Source organism: Xiphophorus maculatus, chromosome 4 (assembly GCF_002775205.1).
Source record: "Xiphophorus maculatus strain JP 163 A chromosome 4, X_maculatus-5.0-male, whole genome shotgun sequence".
Lineage (NCBI taxonomy): Eukaryota > Metazoa > Chordata > Actinopteri > Cyprinodontiformes > Poeciliidae > Xiphophorus > Xiphophorus maculatus.
Window position 1 is genome coordinate 2,581,821 of NC_036446.1, and position 24,004 is coordinate 2,605,824.

General features: G+C 42.0%; 1 protein-coding gene across 3 annotated transcripts; it reads left to right on the plus strand.

The window, feature by feature from the left end:
* Window positions 1-839: 839 nt before the first annotated feature.
* On the plus strand, window positions 840-23,965 carry tp53bp1 (tumor protein p53 binding protein 1). Of its 3 annotated transcripts, none has more exons than XM_023331802.1 (29): window positions 840-969; window positions 5,401-5,619; window positions 6,474-6,552; window positions 6,637-6,721; window positions 7,266-7,333; window positions 7,422-7,505; window positions 7,656-7,710; window positions 8,631-8,800; window positions 8,881-9,007; window positions 9,580-9,677; window positions 9,747-9,916; window positions 10,487-11,216; window positions 12,145-12,261; window positions 12,363-12,500; window positions 12,581-12,650; window positions 12,916-13,002; window positions 13,113-13,389; window positions 14,168-14,236; window positions 14,313-14,465; window positions 14,965-15,185; window positions 16,781-16,936; window positions 18,280-18,677; window positions 18,923-19,114; window positions 20,083-20,262; window positions 21,390-21,578; window positions 21,697-21,791; window positions 22,752-22,948; window positions 23,145-23,281; window positions 23,674-23,965. In XM_023331802.1, exons 2-29 carry the CDS (start codon window positions 5,440-5,442, stop codon window positions 23,859-23,861), a joined length of 4,710 nt encoding a protein of 1,569 aa, XP_023187570.1. In that variant the 5' UTR covers window positions 840-969; window positions 5,401-5,439; the 3' UTR covers window positions 23,862-23,965. The 3 variants fall into 3 exon arrangements, with proteins under 3 accessions (XP_023187570.1, XP_023187572.1, XP_023187571.1); XM_023331803.1 differs by lacking the exon at window positions 840-969 and adding an exon at window positions 5,074-5,187; XM_023331804.1 differs by lacking the exon at window positions 16,781-16,936 and having other exon boundaries at window positions 841-969.
* The last annotated feature ends 39 nt before the right edge of the window (window positions 23,966-24,004 follow it).

Below are 24,004 nucleotides of genomic sequence, written 5' to 3' on the forward strand. Positions count from 1 at the left end.
TTTAACTGTGAGGATGGAACGAAGAAGCTTGTCTGTCTTCTGCTGTAGGGCAGAAATGTTGGAGGTTCAACTTGAAGTAAAAGAAATAAATAACATAATTAGTCCTGACACAGATTTCTCTTGTTGCTTTTATTTAAAAAAGTAAAATAAAAACAACTAAAGAATTCATCTATTGATTTGTGTTACCCGGAGTGAGTCAGCAGTCTGCTGAGCGACACTTCAGAGCGTCTGCTGCCCTCTGCTGGCGGGAGGAGTTACTGCAGGAATTGATCTTAAGATTTCTTCACGTCTCCGAAGCAAGACCAAAATATATAATAATTTTACATAAATAAATTGTATCGAAATTGCTTAAAATTACAGTTTAAAAATATTTGCTTTGGGTGTGTCTTAAGCAGAGAAAGCATTAGGAAGATTGTTTTATTTCTAACAAAGTAAACAACAAGGCGATGCATGCATTTTTATTTTCCATATAAAATAAATTAGCTTGGAGATTTTTTTATTTAAGGCCTAAATTATGATTGCTTCCTTTCATGATATTTTATTTAAAACAACATTTTATTTACAAGTTATTTAAAACAAGTACAGGAAAAGTTTTAAGGTCAGAATAAGATTAATTTTCTCATTTGTTGTTTCACTTTTGGTTTGTTTCCCTCTGAATTTGGATTCCTTCAAATTATCTTCACATTTTTTCATTTTAATATCCAAATAGTGAAATAAATAATAAAAATAATAATCCACATTTGGGTGTGTTTTCTTGTTGCATCTCTACATAAATTGGCATGGATTGGATGATTTCTGGCTGATATTAATAAATGCTTGTGCATCTTTACGTGCCATGCGTCCCACACCCTGACTCTCAGCAAAACAGAGGCACGGCAGGGCTGAGCGATGTTTGACGCGCTCCTATTACAACCAGCGGGACCCTGAAACAAATTGGAAAGCCCAGGAGCGGACATATTGATTCCGAAGGTAACGCTCTTTTCTGTCTCTTTTTTTGCGCTAAATCGGGAACTATTGTGCAGCATTGAACAGGCGCGGATAAGGATCCGTGTGCGTTTCCGCACAGCCGGAGGTGATTAGACATTTTGTGCGGTGCCTGCGCATTTCTTTAATGTAGATGTCTGCAGAAATTAACGACGTAATGCTGAAGTTGTCGGCGCCCGCTGCTGTTCGGGGAGGCTGCAGGAGGCGCATCGAGAGCGGCGTCACTTCATTCTAAAACCAGAGGCTGCATCACATCTGATTTTCATCTTAAAGCGAAAACACCTAGGATGTGTTGACCCAGCCATTTGGCTGAATGTGGCATTCACGGGTGCGTTGTTGCCTCCCAGGATGTCTCCACTTAATGAAATGCCGGTCAGCATCCCTGCTGCTGCTTCCTGGAGCTGAAGCCCTTTGTCTCACAAGAAGCACTGAAAACTGAAAAGGATTTACACCTGAAAACTGATTACATAAGATTAAATGATTAGAATTTGAGAAAAAAAAAGGCACGACCACTAATCCTAATGAATGAAGTTGTGTAGCAGGGGCGTTCATTGGATTACTACAGAGGGCTTCAGGTGGGATCCACAAAGTAATACAGAAAAAAAGATATAAAAATATCTAAATATTTTAGTAAGTTAAATTTTAATCAGAAAGTTTTACATTTATTTAACTAATTTGGTTAAAATGGCAAAAAAATATACAGCAAATTTATCACACATTGTTATTTTGAATAATTCTGCTCATAAAACATATATTTAAACTGTCACCATGTAGTGACAGTTTATGAGACAGATAATATGTGAAAATATTGATCTCCTCCATGTGCTACTACTGCAGTCTGAAGAAATGAACCAAAAACAACCAATCAGAACCAGGAGGCGGGTCTTAGCGCTCCCAATCATGTTTGTGTATTCTGCTTAATGTGCTAATGGTGGAGAAACAACTCACCGTTACAGTAAAACTGTTTATCTCCCATCATTGGTGGGTATGCTAACTAGCCTTAGCATTCATGCTAGCTGCAGCGTAGCAGAGAGCAAGAGGGAGAGAGAGGATGAGCAGGTCCACATGAGATTGTGATTGACAGAGCTAATAGCATCTCTGTCAACTGTGCAGTAGACACACTCAAAATGTGGTCCAGGGTCCTTTTACATGAGTTACTGCATCAACTTTGTCAAGCCCAGTGACAGTGTCGATACTAAATCATGCTTGAAAATTTTGGATTTTAAAGTCACTGTTAGTGAAAAATATTTGACATGAGTTAATTTTTTGAGTCTTAAGAGTATTCAAAGTTAATTTTGATAAGAAGAAGCTCAGAAAGTTGTACTGTAGTTTTTTTCTCATTTTGCTAATATTTAGTTTGGTCACTCAGAAGAAAGCTAGCTACAATTAGCATAGCATAGCAAAGTAATAATTTGCTTTCAAAGTACTCAAAAACGTTGTGGCAGCATGATTGATTGTGAGGGTTTTAGATGACTGTGAACGGGTCGTTTAAGCTAACAGAAGTGCTAACAAACAATTTGTATCATAATGCAGTTTATTCAGCTTTTAACTAAAAGGCAGCCATCTTTGACTTTATGGTTTATTTTGGTGAGAAGTCAAACTTTATGAGTCAAATTGTTTTTGAATACAGTTTTTTCTCATTTTCAGAATATTTAATTTGGTCACTAAGAAAATCCCACTTCTCTACTGAGTTGCAGCTGGTTTAAATTTTCAGATTTTTATGTAATATTTGAGTCACTTTCAACTAATTTAACTGGAAAATGTATCTAAATTGTTTTAGTCATTTGCACACTGGATAAACATCATTCTGCATGCCAGACGGTGGCTCAGGATGTGAATTTAATTCACTATGAATGTTTTTATACATGAAAACCTCAAACAGGATTTGAACCAGTGACCAGACCTGCAAGCCATTCACTCCAAAAACACAAAATCTACAAACTCTTATCTGTTTTTGGTGGTTTCTTGTGCAAATATATTCAAAACTACTTAAAAACTAACTTAATTACAGGTTCCACATTCATAAAGTGTAGAACAAAACAGCATACCAAATAAATGGCAACATTTCTGAAAAACAAGCAACCAGACAAAAATAATGGGTTTGATTTGGACATAACTTGATTTGGAACAAGAGTCCGACAGTAACCTACAGGCAGTTTCCACACTGCAAAAGTTCAAAATATTAAGTATGTTTAGTCTAGTTTTCAGTCTGAATATATTAGTACACTTGAAATAAACAAGGCTAACTTACAAATAACTTTTCAGCAAAATATAGGAGCTTGTTTTTGGTCAATAGTTCCTTATTATGGATGAAAAAGAACTAATTCCACTGGAAGATTATTTCACTTATAACAAGGGGAAAATGTTTTAACAATCTGAAAGTGCAACTGGAACTTTTTCATCATTATAAAGAAATTATTGACCAAAGAAAAGCTCCTATATCTTGCTGAAAAGTTGCATGCAAGTCAGTTTTGTTTTATTTGTAGTGTGCTGAGATATTTGCAGTAGGAACTAGACAAAGGACCAAAAGTATTTGGTAAGATTTTGTGTTTTTGCAGTGTACTGTCATAATATTATTTCTTTAAACCCAGAGGAGACGACTTGACCCGACCTTTTCCGGATGTTTGACGACGTTCTGTCATGAGCGATGCTTTCATATTTTTCTGAAAACCTTACTGGTCTCTATAAAAGCAGGTTATTAATAAACGAACTTTAATGTCTGAGTCTGTAAATGATCCTGAGAATCGTCACGGCGTCGTTGGGTCCATTCGGATCTGAGTACCACGCCTTCCCGGCAGCCTCAGTCAGTCAGACCAGAACCGCTTTTTATTGTCTCGCCACCAGAAACCTCTGTGATCTGCATGAGCTTCGGCTGCTGTGCTACTGGAATATTTGGTCTCCATGGAAACAGAGGCTGTAAAAAAATTATGGTGATGATGATGACAAAGTGCTGCTCAAACCTGCAAATTACAAAATGCATCTAATCTAAGATCTAAATCAGCATAAGAGAGTGATTGGATCTGCTGAGACTCAAACATGAACGCGCTATTTAAGCGTTTTGCTTGTTTGATAAGGAGAAAAGAAACATTTCTACAAATCCGCCATTAAGATTTATGACTCTGATGGTGATAAGGGGGGAGGATCGGAGGCAATAACAGCTGGATATAATGAGAACAGGAATAAAAAAAACCTCTGCAGCAGCTCCATGCTGAGGGTGATTTCAGGGAGGAAGTTAACCTATATCTTATTTTAAATGAGTCCTTCCAAAGCCCACAGGGATCCGATGGAGGTCTCAGAGATCCCGCTGTGCAGCGAACGCCCCAGATTTCTATTTTTCTTTACATGATTTATCTCAGCAGGTGCAGAACTCTGCAGTATAACATGTAAAACCTTGAAATGCCCTCTCATTTAAAAACACTTTCTGAGCCTCCAAGTTATTCTTTATACTTTGCTTCATTATAATCATTGTTTTGTTAGACTTTCTGATGTATTTCATGAGTTTTCTTTGAATGTCTGCTAAATTAAAACTCAAGTATTAGTTAAAACTTTTATTAAAATGACTGAAACCAGACAAATTGAGTAAAGAGGAAGAAGTAAAGCATTAAAAACTACAAAAAAATCCCTTCACGGATGATGTTTAAAGGTTTTTGCTGGTGCGTCAATGCTATTTTTCTACATTGTAATTACTTTTTTATGTTGATAATGTTGATAAAATATATTTAAGAAATTGCAATTTGTCTGGAAATAATTGCATAAAGACAGAAAAAAAATGCTTAAATCTTTAACTTTCAATAAAATTCTGTATACAAATTCGCATGAGTGTGGAAATAGGCCCAAATTTTTACACTAACCACTTTATAATTATTTTAAAAGTAAAGCAGTAAAAAGGCTTGTTTTATATTAGAATTGAGGATACCATCAGTCGGCAAGTCAAAAAGTAAAATGCGAATGAGAAAAATGGTCAAATGTAATCATTCCCATACCGACGCCTCAACAACGCGTTTGAGTCTAAAAACGCCTGGCAACCATAAAACTAATCGACGTTTTGTGACGTCAGTGTCGTTAAACCAATGAAATCGCTTTTGTTAAATTTTTACCGCGACGAAGCGAGCTGAAGTGGGTGTTTCTGTTTTGAAAGAAGATCCATAATGATTTCTTAAAGGAATATATGAATCCATATTTTAATACTTTTGAGCTCTTTAGGTAAGTATAAAAATGTTGTAATGATTTCCCTTCCCTGTTAATGTGATTTTCTCTGGGATTGTAACCAGACAAACCCTGAAATGTTGATGGGCGGAGCGTTAGCCATTAGCTTGTAGCTGAGGCTAACATGCTAACACCGGTGGGCTCAGGTAGCAGGAGCGGCTGAGGTCTCACATGTCGCCCGCTTTGTTGTCTCTCTTCTGGCTTGGCTAGCTCACAACAGTCGCCGTCTCCTGCCCTCGGCCTGACCTCATGGATCCCGGTGGAAGCGAACTGGACTCCAGCCTGCCTCAGCCGGAGAACCCGTGCCTGATAGTGGAAGATTCCCAGCCGGACAGCGTCGGCCTGGAGGACGACCCGGAGAGCAGCTACCGAGCGCTGCTAGCCCGCCGCCTGTCCAGCCTGCAACCGGCCGCCCGCAGCCCGGTTCTGGTGAGATGGATCTTTAAAAGCTGCTGGTTTATTTCAATCAAGTTGGAAAAATAAATACATTAGGATAAAAAATAATATTATCACACCATTTAAAAAGAAGTAGCATATATCTCAGTATATAACATGTTTAGCTATTTCCCCTCAACTTTCTAATAGTAATTTCTTTATTTTCTGTTACAAATCCTACTTTACTAGTTAGTATCCCAACAGCTACAAGTATTTACTCCATATTCATCATACTTAATCAGAGGCAGAAAACACCAACATTTTACTCGAGTAAGAGTAAAACTACCTCAAAATATTTTGACTCAAGTTAAAGTAAGAAGTAACCCTAACCCTCCAAGAAATGACTCAAGTAAGAGTCAAAAAAGTATTTGGTGAAAAGTCTACTCAAGTTCTGAGTAACTGATCAAAAATGATATCATCCAATGGACCAAAATATAAATTGGAAAAGGACCAAAATTACAATAATTCATATAAGTAACAAAAAATAAAATCAGGCAAAAGAAAAATGTTCCAAATCAGTTTCTATCAATAATGAAAAACACATTTATGAAACTTTAACAAAAACTGTAGGTGTGTGTGTTTGGTTAAAACATGTTTATTTTTCATTCAGTGGGTAGAAAATCCAGAAATTTTATTCAAGTAAGAGTAGATATACTTCATAATAAAATTACTCAAGTTAAAGTAAAAAGTAGCTTTTCCCACTTTTTAACTTTTAAAAAGTAGTAATAAATAAATTCAGAACAATAAATTAAGTGCTTATTCAGAGCAGCTCTTGACACTTTGATGCTTTATTTAAAAAAAAATTAATTATAATTTTTTTACTAAAGGTGTTTATTTTCTTTTTCCAGGAACTGATATCATCACCACCAGGAAGTAGATGCTCCCAAACTGACAGCCAATCAGAGAGTAACAACCAGGCCGAACCAGGTACGTAAAATAATCCATATTTTACTACGTTTGCATTTTCATCTTACCTGTAATGTTTTAAAATATGTTGTTTTTTTGGTTCAGAGGTCATGGCTGCAGCCAACCCCAACTCACTGCTGCAGGAGGAGAGTCAAGTTATCAACGTCTGTCCGCATCCCAGCAAGAAAAAGTAAGTACTCCCTGCTTCCTGTCCTGGTTCAGGTCCACATTTAGTGGAAATATTACATGGGAAGTGAAATAAATGAGGGTGGAGGAAAGTACTGGATGTTTATGAACTGGTGCTGCTGGTTTCCAGTTACATAATGGACCAGTTCAGATGTTATGATGGGTTTGTTTTTTGTGTTTCTGTAAGATTCAACTTTGTCCACCGTAGTGGCGCCACCTGCCGGTCACAGCAGAGCTTATACACTTGAGTAGGAAAAGGAGAACAGATTTTATTTTTATTATCAATAATTCATGCAGAGTTTCTCTGGAGTGAGGAAACGATTCAACTTCACAGATAAAGATAGAAAATAGAGGAAATATTTACAGTTTTTATTTTCATTCAAATGTTTCATTCTTTCCTTCTTTCTTTCATTAATTCCTTCTCTTCATTTCTTCTTTTGTTCCTTCCCTCTTTTCTTTTTTCTGTTTTTCTTCCTCTCTTTCATCCCTCCTTCCATCTATCCATCCATCCAGTGGAATAACAATGTTTTTTCCATTAATCTCTCCAGGTTTGTACCTGAGGATTCTGAAATGGATCCTGGAGCCGATTCTACGACTAACTGTGTTCAGTCTGACGGTCGGTGTTCCTCCTGCTGAACACTGAAGTTTAAACTAAATGTTTTCTGTTTTTATGCGTCATATCAGCTCCTTCTGTGTGTTTCCAGGTGGATCGTCTCAGTTTGGGTTTCTGGAGCTCTCACAGAGTCAGGACCTAGAAGCTGGCGGGGATCTCAGCCATCACTCTGAAAGTAAAAACCCAAAAAATCTCTTATTTTAAAGCAGGAAATTATCACATTTACATGTATTTCCTGTTTCTGTTGCTAGATGAAAATGTTTTATTGCATGCTAACGGTGTTGACACTCATCAGGCCAACATCTGTGTGTTTTTTTTATTTCAGAGCAGCAGCGTTTTGCCCCCAAAACTTTGCCGCATCAAGATAACAAAGCAGTGAGGTAATTAATTTTTAATCAAACGATTACATTTAATTAATTTAATTAAACAATTAAAAATAAACTGAAATTAACCAGATAAAATCTGCTAAACTTTGAGATAATAAGACTTTAGCCTTTCTTTTTTAGCTTCTTCAAATGCTAACCAGTGGTTAGCACTTCTGCTAATTTGCTAATAGTGGAGCTAATGTTTTTGTTTAGCGTTTTAGCATTTTTGAAACTTTGAACTGAAAGTGTTTAGTGCACTTAGTTTCCCCTAAATGTATTTTTCCAGATACATTCTAGAGAAATAATTTACTTGGTTGTTTTGTTGACATTCTTCAAGTGCTTTAAATTTATGCTCTTATTTTGAAGTCTGTTTACACAGCACTTCCATTTCCTCTCATTTTTTACTACATTTTTAAGTTAGTGGCACCACTGGTATGAACCACAAGGATTTTTATATAATTATATGATAATAGTTCAGACCTATGACAATATTTTACCTGATCATAAAATGTTCAACCACAGAACTCCTGGTTAGCTAAAATCACAAGGTTTGAGGTTAGCATTTATTCTACGCAAATAATGACTGAATAGTGAATAAAAGTGAGAAAAGAACAGTTTAATTCAGTGTTCCTTTGCATATTTTGTATTATTGTGTATTGGCTTGCAAATGGGTTCCCGGTCAGAAGCTAATGCTGTGGCAGGAGAAAGTTTGGGAACCTCTGGTTTACATAATGCAGCGTGTCATTCTCCGCTAATAGTGGAGCTAATGTTTTGGTTTAGTGTGTTAGAATTATGGAGATTATGGTACAAAATGTAGCTGTAATACATTAATAAAATGTTTAAGAAGGCATAAACTAAAAGCGGCCCCAGAGCAGAGCCCAGAGGGACACCAAATCTAAGTTTAGCGCTTTCTGATAAACATCGCTGTCCTGCAGGTCGGAGGTTAGCTCCAGCAGCTCCTCAGAGTCCATTTGCCAGACGGGTCGCCAGCTGACCGTCCAGGTTCTGCTGCACTCCCAGAACCTGCAGGAGTCCGAGGAGCGGGACCAGCAGGACTGTGACGTCCTGTCCTCACAGGAAGATCTGTTCGACGCCGACAAGTCGGGTATGTTGGTTTGGCTAGCTGCGTTTCTGCAGTGAGCGTGTAAAACCGGTAAATAACTGCGTCAGGTTGAAACCTCTCAGGCGGCGGTGTGGACAGCACGGTGTCGGAACCGGAGCAGCCGGCTCGGCCCACCTCGACGCCGGCCCACAGCCTGCAGCTGCTGCATCTGTCCGGACAGGGAACGCTGGTCCCGGAGAGTCTGTCCCAGTAAGTCACCAGCAGTAATCTGATTACTTTTTTCAAGTAAAGAGCAAAGTAAGGGATTACGAATCCTGAAAAAGTAACTAGATTAGGGCTGAAATAATTAATCCAATTAATCGTGATTAATTGAAATAGTTGCAATTTCTTAAAACATCAAAATTAATTGAAACAATCATGATTAATCTTAACAATATTGATTAATCAAATTAATTGGGATTAATTGAATCAATCGGAATAAATTCAATTAATCGATAATTAAAATAATCACCAACAGTTTTAGTAACCAATAAATTTTTATCCAAAGCATACAGACTCTAAAAACACCCAGAGCAGCAATGAAGCCAAACTTTACAAAGAAATAAATACATTACATTTTAAAATAAAACTTTTTTGTAAATGTGTTGTTGAACTCCCCAAGTGGCAGTTTTAGTTTTACCTGGTTGTAATTCTGTAAAATCTCCTAAAGTTCCAATTATTAATCGGTTTATGGAAAAAATGATCAAAAGAGAAAGTTTAGTTTTTGTTTTATTTCTATTAGGGCTGAAATGATTGATTGTTGTTTGGTTCTGTTTGCCCAGAAGCTCCGTTGACTACGTCGCCCCAACGCCAGACAACTTCCCCCACACTCCTTTAATCATTCCAAGCTCGCCGACCGAAGCGGAAAACGAACGCGACGGTGAGTGAGTGAATTTAAATCGGCCGGTGAGCAAATTAAAACCGGCTCTAATGACCTGAATATGTGCAGAGGACATGGACACCTCGCTTCCGCCGGAGGAGCGAGCGGCGGCGACGGACGAGCCGATGGAAATGGACGCCGCCTCGAGGCCACACTCACCTACCTCTGCTCCGGTCTCCCAGAATGCCTCTGGTTCAGAGCGAGCGCTCCCTGTGCCGTCACAGCCAGAGTTCTCTCATGTACGCATTTCCAGAGTTGGGTAGTAACTAGTTACATTTATTTGAGTAACTTTTTCAAAAAATTGTCCTTTTAGAAGTATTTTTACTGCGCTTTACTTTCTACTTGAGTAAATCTTCTGGACTTTCTACCCACTGAATGAAAAACAAACATGTTTCAACCAAAAAATCACCAGATGCAGACAGACTAGTCAGTTAGCAAACAGCAGATGGAAATGCTGAGCTCATTATAGGAGCTGCTTGTCAGTGGTAAAAACGTTGTTAAAGGGTTAATAGAGGAGCCATGTTGTGATGACCTCTGAAGGCGGAGCTTCAGAAAGAGCAGGAATTCATTAAAGAGACAAAGGCCCAGTTTCTAGGCGTTGAATTAGGAAGTCAGATTTAATCTAAGTCATATTTTATATATGTAGCATTTTTTTAACAACTGAAGTTAGCATAGTTATTTGATTGTGCTATAAAAAGGAAAAAACTCAATACTGGCCCTTTAAGAATGAAAGCAGCAACACTCACTACTCTTTATTAACTCATATTAAAGACGTGGTTTCACCATCCTAACCTTTCTCTTTGTTTCAGGATGTTTTTGTTCCAACACAGAGCCAAGAAGCTAGCAGGAAGTCTCCATCATTGCCTTCTGAGACCCAGTCTTCGCTCCGGGAGTCGTTTCCCTCGGCGCTGCAGCTTTCTGTGAACGCCGATAGCGGCGACCCAGTTCTGGTGGAGGACGACAGTCAGGACACGCAGATAGAGGAGCTGGAAGAGCCGCCGGGCGTCGACGCCGCGGCTCTGGAGGAGTCACAGCAACCCGGCCGGACTGAGCCGGACCTGCCGCATGAGTCCGACAGGCAGCAACAGGAAACAGAGACAAATGTGAACGAAAGTAGCAACACTAACCACTCTGATGCGGCGGCGAACAGCTGCGTGCAGGAGACACCGTGCAGCACCACGGAACAGAACCATTCGACGGACAAAAACAAGATGGACGACTGTGAGGAAGAGGAGGTCATGAAGGAGGAGAACGCTGGTGGCGCCTCAGCGATGGCGCTGGTCCTCTCCGAGAGTCAGCTGATGTCCCCAGAGCCAATGGAGGAGGAGGAGATCCAGGACAGCGTCGTCGTGGCAACCAACGGAGAGAAAGACAGGGCCTCACAGCCGGAGTCCGGCATTTCGGAGGCCAACGGAGCCAAACGGGTCATCACGGCTAACGGCCACCGGCAGCAGAGCCAGGAAGAGAGAGCGGAGGACGCCCTGGGCGGGCGAGAAATGGAGGGCGTCAAAGACAAGAGCCTGAGTGACAGCTCTGGAGGTTAGCGCTGCTTTTATTCACGTAAAAACGTGTTTTTTATGTCTGGATGATATGGCTGAAAAATAATATAGGAGTTTTATTTTAGTTGCTATCAATAATTGGGGTCGGACAATAAATCAGTAATGATATATATCACGATTGACACGTGATCAATATCAATAAATAATGCATCTGATAGAATATTAAATATTTTGGATATTCACTGAACTCTGATCCAGAACCGCACAGCATTCTGCAAGATGCAGGCAGAGGAAAGATGTTAGCTGCTCAAATTCTCACAGCTAGCTAAGCAAAGTTGGTGGAATCGACTAACTCGCTGTTTGGTTACCTAGCAACTGACTTGTTCTTTGGTTACCTAGCAACAACCTGCTGATGAACTGGCGCAGCAGCAGTTCCAAATCTCCCCACTTTGCCTCTTAACTGCTTAAAAGTGAAAAATAACGACGTGGAAAGAAAACTGGATAAAACAGGAAGGGTCGTGCCACTGGTATGGCAATATTTCAGATATTTAAAACAAAAGAACTAATCAGTAATTATTGATATCGAAGGATGTGAAATGCTTATATCGTGATACGTTTTTCAACAATGTAAACTTTTTTTATTTCCAATTTCAAATCCTTTTTTGAACAAACTTTTTGGCCCCAGCTTAGCTCTGTATTACAGGACTAAATATGAACTTTGACCTGAACATTTTAGCTCTGGTTTGTCCTTTGTCTAAATATGAGTAAATATTGCAGATTTTTACTTGTAAAAATGTTTAAAAATAAACAAAAATCTCAGTGCCATGTTCTGTGATGCATTGAAAAAGTTGCATGAAATCTTTAGAAAATTTTTCCTTATATTTAGTTTTCTTTGGGTATTTTTTTGTATATTTTATTGTTTTTTTGCTTCTTGCTCCTCTCAGCTGGTGTCTTCCTTTCTGTCGCAGACATTTCTTTCCACTTCACTCTCCCTAAAGAGGGCGAGCTGATTGGTCCGGCCGTGGGGTCGACGCCGCCGCCGGTCAGCCAGCTGAAGCAGACGCTCAGACACAGCACGCCCATCGGTGGGTTTTCCAAACCGGGAAAACAATGCCGCCCGCTGTCAGACAGCATCTGGAAGGTTTGTTTCTACGTTTTTAAAAATTTTATTTGACTTTTTGCGCAGAGATTGCTCCCTTTTCGGAGAAGCCGTGCGGTGGGGGCGACGACGCGGCGGCTGACGGGGAAGACGGGAAGCTGAGCCTGAGGATGAAGCTGGTGACGCCGGTGGAGGAGGGCGGCTCCGAACGCTTCAGCCTGCAGAGTAAGAGCCTCACGCCGCCAGACTTCCTGTCGCCTTCTGACTTCCTGTCGCCTTCTGACTCACATAACTCTTCTGTTTAGAGCCGGTGCTGTCGGAGGAGGAGGAAGAGTCGGTTGCCACGGTTACGACGGTTTCCACGGCTGTAACCAGGTAACGGGGACTCTCTGACCCCGACTCCTCTCTGAAGTGAAACCCTTCATGAAAGATTTCACCGCTAGCAGCACACAGAGCAGAGCCGAGTTCTGAGACAGAGAATTAATTTCAGAGTTTCTGCAGATAAACTCTGAGTGTTTTAGGTCTAGAGGAGGACGGAAAAAATTACTTCCTTCCTAGCATCCTTCCACGTTTCTGAGGAAACCATGTTTAGCTGCTGGTTTGATCCCAACTGATTTGGGTTTACTGTGTTTATTTGCAGCCCGTCGGTGTTCACTCGGGTTCGGCAGGCTCACCGGCAGCAGGGGGCGGAGCAGGACGCTCACCCTGGAAACAACGCCGTCCTCAGGCAAGAACTGTTTTTGGATAAATTAGGCTGAAACGTCATGAGTCAACAGAGTAAAGAACAGAGGACTGAGCATACATCCCTGAGGAACTCCTCTGATCTGTCTGTTTCAGGGGGAAACTGTTCGCCTCGCCACAGAGGAACTCCCAGGTTTCTCCGCTGGGATTCAACAGCCTCCCGAACAGCCAATCAGAGCCGTCGCAGCCAGATGCGTCGTCGGCGCCGCAGAACAGCCTTAAAGATGCCGGCGTTCCTGCGGAGCCGACCAGGAAGAGGCGAGAGCCGTCAGAGGCTCCGGACCTCCGTCCTCTGACCAGCGTGGAGGTGGGGCAGAAGGAGGCGTCCCAGAAGACGCCTGACGGCGCCAACTCTGCCACTCCGTCCAGCAAGGTCAGTTGGACCGAATGGAGAACAGAGAGGATCTGGATAAAAAAACATACAGCACGGTGGTGGAGGGCTGGTGATGGGGGATTTGATAAAAGTGGTTCTACAAGGTGTAGGACTGATGTTTGTCCTTCCTTCAATTTTTTTTCCTTTCTTTATATTAAACTTAACTTCCTTTCTTTCCTTCCCTTAAAATATTCTATACTTCCTTTTTATGTTTCCTTCCTTCCTTTATCTCTCAAATTTCTTACTTCCTTGTTTTACCTTCTTTCTTTCTGACCTTCCTACTTTCCTCTTTACCTTTCTTTCCTTCATTCATTTTTATATTTGTTTTTTATTACTTCCATCTTTTCTTCCTCATATATCTTAACTTCCTTCCTGTATATTTTTCTTCCATCCTTTTATAACTTCTTTCTGTCCTACCTTCCTACTTTCCTTTGTCTGCTTTTCCTTCCTTCCTTCTATCCATTTTTATATTTCTTCTTCTTCCGTCATTTTTATGACTTCGATCTTTTCTTCTTTCCTTTCCATCCGTCCATTTATTCATTTTTTTTACACCTTTCCTCCTGTTTTATTCCTCCCAGTCCAGAAGAAGGTCTCTGCTAAAGAATCTGCAGTGCTGCATATTCATAGAAAGTTGAGTGGAAAGAAAAAGTGCAGCAGCCACAGAGTTAGTAGCCGCATCATTGATCAGATTGTTGTATTTATTTATTGTGGGATCTGTTGTGTGCTGGAGGTTCAGTCTATCAGAATCGGACTCATCAGAACCTTTGGTGTCTTTCAGGCCCGGCAGCGGATCGCCTCCCAGCAGACCGGTGTGGATGGGTCGGGCCCTCGCTCTCCTGGCGGCCGGGTACGGATTCGCCGTCGCCCTGATGGTTGACAGGAAGTGCGCCGCTCTCTCTAACTCTCTGCGTTTGTCTCTGAAGGGCGAGCCGGAGACGCCGTCGTTCAGGAGAACCGCGGCGCCGGCCCACCGTCGGCACGTCCGCACCATCCAGGAGGTCCGGACCACCGTGACGCGGATCATCACAGACGTTTACTACGAGGACGGCAGGGAGGTGGACCGCAGGGTCACAGAGGTACCAGGGGTCAGAGGTCACTGGGGGCCGGCACCGGTTCTGACTTGATCTGATACCAAATGTTTAAGTTTACTGGAAGAGTTCAGAGGTCGTGACGCCGGATACTCTTCCTTGCTACTTGCTACTTCTTTCCTTCCTTGCTTGCTTCCTTCCTTTTTTCCTTCCTCCTGTTTACATTTGTTATGGTAGGACAGCTCCTTCCTGGTTTCCGTTTGGTGTTCGGATTGTGTCATTTTTGTAAATATTCCTTACCGTTTCTGAAAAAGCAGAATTCAAAGAAAAGTGAATATTAGATAAAATAATCATTTTAATTGATTAAATGTCATTTAACGCCTGTATTAGGACGTAAACAGTCCTGCTGAAAACGACTGACTGATGTCCAGAAAAAAGTCTCTGCTAAAGAAGCTTGAGTGCATTTAAGCATATTCATAGAAAGTTGAGTGGAAGGACTAAATCCATCAGAATCCCTTTGTATTGGACCCATCCTGCTTGTTGTCAGGAGAACGAGGAGCCTGTGGTGGACTGTCAGGTTCTGGACAGCGACATTTCTCCGTGCCGCACCGGCAGCAGCTCCATGACCTCTGGTGACCTTGGCGACATCAGCTCTCTGTCCTCCAAGGCCTCCAGCCTGCACCACAGCTCCGGCGGGACGAGCGGCAGCACCGGCCTCAGCAGACCCGACTTCGTCATGCCGCCCAGCAGGGGGTTCCGATCCGTCAGGTACCGCCCCAACCAGTTCTCCTCCTTTTTTCTGTCCTCTTCCTGCATGCAGAGCCGCCACTCCTTCACTTCTTCTGACTTTCTAACCTGATTTCTCAGTGGTTCATTGACCTTCGCCTGGTCCAGGCTGCCACAGGCGTCAGTCTGGGTCCGTTTAAAGGGGCAGTATCGTTTCTTACAGGCTTTTTTATAGCACAATCAAGTAACTATGTTACTTTCAGTTAATGTAAACATGTTGGAGCATGACGGCACACAAAAAAACTGCTAGCCGACGATGGCTAGCATTGTTTTTAGCTGTCCTGCTGTTAAAATACCATGCTAAGTCTTAAATGTACGTACACCTGATATATAAAAGAAAAATGGACGCAGTGCTTTGCTACAAATTGTCAACACTTCGACAACTAGATAAGATTTTTTTTTAAATAGCGAGGGAGAAGAAAGTAGGGCAGTTATGCTAGCTTGACTTTGATTATCTTAACATGTGGATGTGATGTGGAATTAGGTGTTTTCTGGTTCATTTAAAAACTAAAAACAGCCGACCTGAACATCAACTCTCAGACCATCTGTGAAGCAGGAGTTTAAACTAGTTAATCAACCAGTGTTAGATTAGCTAATAGCTAATAGCAGCAGTAGCTGCTAGCAGCTAATAGCAGCGGTAGCTAATCTAACACAGCGATCACATATTAGTAATTGCAAAATGAACATTTTGCAATTAGTACTCCGTTTTAGTACTAAAAACGTACTACTGTAACGGACTGAATGTTCTGTTTCTGTGGTGGAAATGTTTGAGAGATTTTTGGTGTTGAATACATTACATTGATGATACATTAGTGAAGTTGTTGTCAGTTAGTTGCTATGGCAACGAGTCTGTGTGTAGCATAGCTGACACAGAGAACGAGAAAAAGAAAGAATACAAGTGATTTTTAGTTGTTTTTCTGCATTATTTGTCCTTGTGCTGTGACCCACTGCACTGAATTAATCAGACCTCCAGATTTTATTTGAACAGAATCGTTTTACTGTGCCAGCGCCGCTACAGAGGGCATGTAGAAGAATCATCTTTTTGCCCTTCACAGTTATGCACATGTGCAAATTTTCTTCATGAAAACAATATCATTAAACATGAATATCAAAATGCTACATATGTCAAATATGACTTGAAAGAAATTTTACTTCCCAGTGTTACCCCTTGAAATTGGGCATTTGTCTCTTTAAGAAGCTCCTGCTCTTTCTGAAACTCCACCTACAGGAAGTCGTCACAACATGGCTCCTCTATTAACCCTTTAACAATGTTTTTACCAGAGACGTAGCTCCTTTAATGAGCTAATTGCTGCTGGTTAGTCTAAAGGAGCTGAGTGGGGGAGGAGCTGCGCCTTGAAGGCGGGGCTAGGCCCACCCAGGCGTTTTACACACTGAATGGTTGCCATGGAGATTAAAGGATTTTTCAAACATGCATGAAAGAATCGAAGCAACATTAAAACATGATGTAAAGCTTAAAAAAAGCTTCTTTAACATGATACTGCCCCTTTAAGACGTCCGCTTGGGTCGACGCCTGTGCTGCCGGTCCGACTCCGTTCGTCCCCTCTGTGTGTCTGCAGCCTCAGGAGGGGAGGTGGGCATCCACAGAGGGGTCACAGGGGTCAAAGGGCGGGGTCGGTGGTCACTGTGGGCAGAGGCGGCAGCAGCTTCGTCCCGCTGACCCCCAGAGGAAGGGCCCGTAGGGGCCGGCCCCCGTCCCGCTCCTCCCCGTCCAGGTGAGTCCGGCCTGAGGCTCCGCCCACAGCAGGAGGGCCGGCTGCACCGCCGCTCCTCAAGTTAACCCTTCGCTTCCTTCTGTTCTTCACTAACATGCCTCACACAGAGAATCACCAAACTGTGTTTGCTTTGTTTTATTGAAAAAATAAAAAAATAACCCAAAAATTATTCATCTGTGATGAAAATCACTTTTCTTAAACTCGGGGCGTCCAAACGTTCAAAACTAAAATTAAACAAATAAAGCAATCTTTTTTTTCACATTTTAGGAAAGAGATGTAATTGGATGTTTGCATGTTATCTGTATTGATAACAAGGCATTTAGTTTTCTCATATTTTAAGCTGCATTTAAAAGATTAAATTTGTTGTTAAAACAGATTTGAGTCACTTTATTTCAAAATGTTTGCTATATTTAGCCATTTTTTATATTAAAAGCTGATTTTGGTGCAACAAAGTTAATGTTTCAGTAAAAGTCTCTAAACATCTACTTATAAAAACTATGTACTTTTATGTGGCATGTTGCATTTTCCATTGGAAGAAAATTATGTCTAATAATTTTAACTTGATTACAAATAAAAAGTCTTGACTGAACTATTACATTTTAGGCAATAACATGTTTAATTTCTTATTAGAAAAAAAATATTATTTCTTTGCACCTTTTAAGGTATATCTAATATTGTATACTAAGGCTTAAATGAATTTTTTTAAAACCTGATTAATCAGCAGAATAACTAAATGTCTCGCTCAGACAGCAGATCTTTGATTAAATCAGATTTTTAAAACTTTTTTATGGTTGTTAATGGTACTATTTAAAGATGACCCCAGACCTCTTTATGAGCAATTACTAGTACAAACTACTAGTACTAACTAGAAACAACCAATCACAGCCAGGAGGCGGGTCTTATTGCTGTCAATCATCCCTCCCCTTTGTTCTCTGCTGCGCTGCAGCTAGCATAGTCTGTCATGAATGCTAGTTAGCCATCATGGCAGAAAAATGGTTTTTATGCAACGATAAATTGTTTCTCTGCCATTATCACAATTAGCAGCGTTTACATGAGGTAGATTGACAGCGCTAAGGGGCCCTCACCCAGGCAGTGATTGGTTGTATTTGGTCAGGCGCGGTGCGTTTCTTCAGACGGCAGTAGAAGCTCAGGGAGGAGGTAGAAGAGAACGATTTGTTTTTCTCATGTTAAACTTAATGACATGGTGACAGATTTAACAAATACGTAAAAAACATATTTCCTACAAAAGCTACACAACGAAGGTTTAGAGAGAGTCAAAGAAAGGCCGACAGTGTAACTATGGAGGAACGATGTTTGACTATGTTTCTGTCCGTCTCTTAAAGGGGCGGCGGCGCCGGCCCGCTGCAGAGGCTCGGCGCTCTCGCCCAGACTCACTCCTCCTCTGAGGACGAGCCGTTCGCCTGCATGCTGCCGCCGCGGCTCCCCGCCAGCCCGTCGGACGCCGACCCCCCCGGCCGCTCCGACTCCCTGCGCTCGTCGCCGGATGCGTCGCTGTCGGCCGGCAGAGGCTTCGTCGGTCTGCGCGTCGTCGCCAAGTGGTCGTCCAACGGCTACTTCTACTCTGGTCGGATTGTGAAGGACGCCGGGGACAGCCGCTTCCGGCTCCGCTTCGACGATGGCTATGAGTGCGAAGTGGCGGGGAAGGACATCCTGCTGTGCGACCCCATCCCGCTGGAGACGGAGGTCACGGCGCTGCTGGAGGACGAGTACTTCAGCATCGGTGAGGAAGATGACTCGCAGTTAATCAATCAGAGGAGATGTTTTTGGATATTTAAAATGTCTTCCAGTTCCGAGTCTTAAATATTCACTAGAATTTAAAGTTTATTGATCTTTGAGAATGTGTTCTTCCATTATGTTAGGTGAAAACGGTCTCAAACAGCATCATTCTTTTTATGGCAATAACTTCTGGGACAATTTAACATCCAGAAATATTTGTCTTTGTGACGGTGCTCCTGTCCTCTGCAGGGGTCGTGAAGGGCCACAAAACGGAAGGCCAGGATCTGTTCTACAGCGTGGAGAAGGACGGCCAGAGGCAGTGGCACAACCGGACGGCGGTCATCCTGTCCCTGGATCAGGGCAACAAGCTGAGGGAGCAGCACAGCCTGGGGCCCTACGAGCCCACCACCCCGCTCACCAAAGCCTCCGACATCAGCCTGGGTACGAAACTCTGAGAACCAATACGCCACACAGCATTGCTTTAAACATGCCACACCCACAGGGGGCGGTGTAGTGCTAAGCTGAAACCTGTATCAGCCAATCAGATTACTTCTAAACAACCATGACTTCCTGTTTGGGGCCAGAAGGTTCACTGGTGTGGACAGGTTTATATATAAATACTTTAAAATAATGTATTAGCATATAAAGTTAATAAAACACAAGATGATGTTGATTGTAGATAGAAAGAAAAATGAGTAAATTTACCCCTGAAATCTCAGAAATTTTCCAGAAAAGAACAAGAAAATTTCTGTATTTGAAAAGTCAAATTTTCCTAGAAAGAAGTCAACAACTTTGAGATTAATCTCAGAAGGTTTCTAGAAAAATCATGGAAATTTCAGTTTGAAAAATTTAAAATTTGCTAGAAAAATCAAAAATTTTTAGATTAATCTCAAATATTTGAGGTAAAAAAAAATTTAAATTTAAGTTTGAAAAGTTGAGTTTCATTAGTTAAAATTGTTCAACTTTTCAAACTTTTTTGTAGAAAAGATTGACATTTCTGAGTTTGAAAACATTTTCTACAAATAAAATCTCAGAAATGTTCAGATTGATCTCAGAAATTTTCAACAAAAAAACATAGAAATTTCAATGTTTGAAAAGTTGAACATTTTTGAAATTTTTCAAACTCGGAAAAATCCATGTTTTGTTCTCAGATATTTCTGAAATTAATCTCAACATTTCTTTGTTTTTTTTTCTAGAATATTTTTGACATTTTGTCAAACTTGAAAATATCAGTGAAATTAAACTGAGTTTTCATGTGGCTGAAAGGCCCAAATGCATAAAAGTATATTAATTTTCCCTGGAAATATGGCTCTATGTGAAGGAGGTTTGAGTCAGTAACAGAGTCCGCACTGAAGAGTGTTGTCAAACTGAAGTTCTGTGGTTGAAGTTAGGTCCTTTGTGTTCCTCAGATAACCTGGTGGAGGGGAAGAGGCGGCGCAGAGGAACCCCAGGGGGCGCCAACACGCCGAGCCGCAGCTCCTCCGGCGGCGCCCGGACCCCCGGCCCGTCCGGCAAGAGGAAGCTGGTTCCGTCCGAGGAGAACAAGACGCCGTCTAAGAGGGGGCGAAGAGGGGGAGGAGCCAGAGCTGGTACGGGGCTCTGCCCACCTGGACCGTGACTGGATCTAAATGGACTGGGGGAGGGGCTTAAATGGGGCGGGGCTTCATGGATCCTTGGATGAAATTTTGATTTTAACGAGAGGAAAATTATTTTTGTACCCAAGATTATTGGGGCCACAAAAGGACAAAAAGAATTCTGATTTTAATCTTAGAATTCCATTTTTTTCTCAGATTTTTTTTCAGAATTTTGACTTTTTTTCACCAAATTCTGATGTTTTTCTTTCTTTGAATTATTTTTTTCAGAATTCTTACTTTTTTTGGAATCCTGAATTTAATTCTCTGAGCTCAAAAGTCAGAATTCTTCATTTTTTCCTTGCTGGCCCTAATCCTCTTCTCTGTTTTTGGGATTTTAACTTAAATTATGATATTATAATGTTTCCAGTAAAATCTTTTACAGAAGGACTTTTAGGGTTTTATTTTTTCTCTGAGGGTTGCTTGAACTTCCTCCATCAGAACGTGTTTTAAAGGCTTTGATTCCTGATTGTTTGTGAAATCTGTTGTGTGACCCGTTACCATGACGATCTGGCCCACTCTCGGCCCGGCGCCTCCATCCTCCTGAGTGACGTCTGCTGCTGAGGCTGAGCGGGTAACGAACTGCTGACTGGTGTGTGTGCACAGGTGGAGGGACAATTCACCCGGTGTCTGTGACCTTTGACCCTGTCGGGATGCGTTTGGTGGTGAAAAGAAGATCAGATTAAAAATTTTTATTTTTAACAGTTCTTTTAGTGAACTGTTCATTTACTGACCAGTTTGTTTCATCCAGCTCAGTTTTCCCGTCACCGTTCAGCATCGACTCTGGAATTATGGGATGTTTGAAGGAAACTTCAGGATTTCTGCCTCAACATCTAAAAAACTAGAAAATATAATCTGTTGGCCTTCAATTCATCAATCTATTTTAAAAAATCATCCATCCATCCAAAACTTTTCTTCTTCTACACATTAAAAATGATCTAGTGATTCTGTAGACCTTTGAGTTCATCAGTTTTAGATCCACACACGGAGAACATGAAGGAATCCTGGGATTGGCTCATTCTGTTTTAAAATGGCCGCCCTTCCTGTTCCTCTGTAACGCTCTCTGCTTTCTGGCTGTTCTTCAGGCCAGCGGCTCAGCGTGTGTAACACGTCCGGCAGCGGATCGGACCTGCCGGGTCGGCCCAGCGACGTCGTGGAGACCCACGGCCCGCTGCCCCAGAACTCGTCTCTGTTCATGGGCTTCGCCTTCATGCTGACGGCGTCGTCAGAGGTCGACCGGATGACCAACAAGGTCACCAGTGACGACGAGGAGGGTGAGCTGCATCAGCGCTCCAGATCCAGAAGCTTTTTTTTTTTTTTTTAGAGGGTTTAATGATCGATCTGGAGTTTCCTGGATGATTTCTTTTTGATGACGCTTTATTCTCGGCCCAGATTACGTCCAGACGGGTCCGTACAACAAACCGTACACAGAGTCCCAGCTGCAGGCCGGCGGCGGCTTCATCCTGCCCGACTTCAACGAGGAGCAGGTATGATCTCACAAATATCAACAAGTTTTCCTCCTTATTCTTCAGTGTCAGGTCTAAATACCTATTAAACAAAACACAGGAAAGACAAGAGAGTTAGATTCTTTGTTTCTCGCGAGGAGAGCAGACAGAGATGTGCTTTCAGTTACAAATCTCCAACCGCTCTGAAAAACACATCTCCCGCTCCTCTATTTTATTGATTGCAGGATCCCTGCCACACGGGGCGCTGTAACTCTATGGGGTGGGGTCAAAGCATTCATCATATGGTTGCAGCGCTAAATAACATTCACTATCTAGACACATGTTATCTATACTCTAAATCTTTCTTGCTCCAGGCACGGTGTGGAATAAGACACGTTGCATAGCTTCAAAGCAACGGCTTTGTATCACAAAGCAGAGTTTGTTGCAGGATTGTAAAACTCTGCTGGGAGCAACTAACACCTCCATTTCCCAGGGAGTCCTGCTGAGAATATCTATCACCTCTCTCTCTCAAGGAAGCCTTAGGAAAGAATCAGAATTATTTAAAACACACAGAAGCATTACTTATACTAAAAATAAAAAGTAAAACATATAAGTAAACATTATCTAAATGTAACTACAAGGCTACATAATACAACGAATATTTGATAATACTAGTAACACAATTTACCCTAACATTCAGTAATAAAAAGTGTTTATTCAGTTAGTGCAGCTCTCTTTTTAAAGATTTTATTCAAAGGTTCAGGGTTACCCTGAAGCAGTTATAATTTATTAAAATATTCAAGTACGAGGAACAAAATACAAACATTGTGACGTGCCTTTTGTTTGTGAACTTTATGCCTTTAAGCTGCGGTATGTAACTTTTTTAAAATATGTGTTGAGACTCACCATGTAGTGACGGTTTGAGACAAATTGTGAAAAGTTTGATCTAATTCACCTCCACCACATAGTTCTGTCTCGTATCGACCCGTTTGTTTTTTTCAGTGCAAGGCGGCCTATCAGAGCCTGCTCATCGCCGACCAGCACTGCCGTACCAGGAAGTACCTGCTGTGTTTGGCCAGCGGCGTTCCCTGCGTCTCCCACATCTGGGTGCGTGACTGCTGCAAAGAGAACAAGCTGCTGAACTACAGGAACTACCTGCTGCCGGCCGGCGTCGGCCCCGACGACGCCATCGTGGAGTGGTGAGGCGCCGCCGCGCTAGCTTAACCGGGCCGCAGATTCTGTTTCATACATAACAGGATTAATACACTGGGGGGGAAATCAGACTCTACTGTCAAACTTTGACTTTCTCTCAGAATTCTGACTTTTTTCTCTCAGTGGCCCTAATCCTCCTCTTCCATCATTTCAGGTGATTTTAATTAGTTTTTTTTCTCTCAGGCATCCGCGCTGCAGCCCATTCAAAGCACTCCGGGTCCTCCTGGTGTCCAAGAAGCCGAACGAGTTGTGGGCCCAGCTGGTGACGATGGGCGGAGCTTCATCCGTACGGCAGCACCAGACCGACGGCGATGCATCAGGTACCGGTACCGGACCCACATCCCAAAATTCTCCCTGAAATCTCAGGGGAAAACATGGCCGACCGTTGGACTAAACATGGCTGACTGTTGGACTAAACATGGCCGACCGTTGGACTAAACATGGCTGACTGTTGGACTAAACATGGCTGACTGTTGGACTAAACATGGCCGACCGTTGGACTAAACATGGCTGACTGTTGGACTAAACATGGCCGACCGTTGGACTAAACATGGCTGACTGTTGGACTAAACATGGCTGACTGTTGGACTAAACATGGCCGACCGTTGGACTAAACATGGCTGACTGTTGGACTAAACATGGCCGACCGTTGGACTAAACATGGCCGACCGTTGGACTAAACATGGCTGACTGTTGTTTCTTCCTTCCACAGAGATTCCTGCCGGGAAGTACGACGTGGTGGTGGCGGACCACACCTGTCCGCCGGCGGTGGAGCGGAGTGTGACATCACAGGAAGTGCCGATTGTGTCTCCGGAGTGGCTGGTCCAGAGCGTAATCTGTGGGGAGCGTCTGGGTTTTAACAGCCGGCCTCAGTGCTCTTCCTCCTCCTCCTCCTCATAATCTGACTGTAAGGCCTTGGACCAAGCTCAGTGTTCTGTTGCATGCCTCTGCTGTACATAAACGTGTTTTTATGGGACAATAAATTGTGACATGTTTCATTTTAACTTGCCTGGGTTTATTTTTACACAATATGTCTACATTTA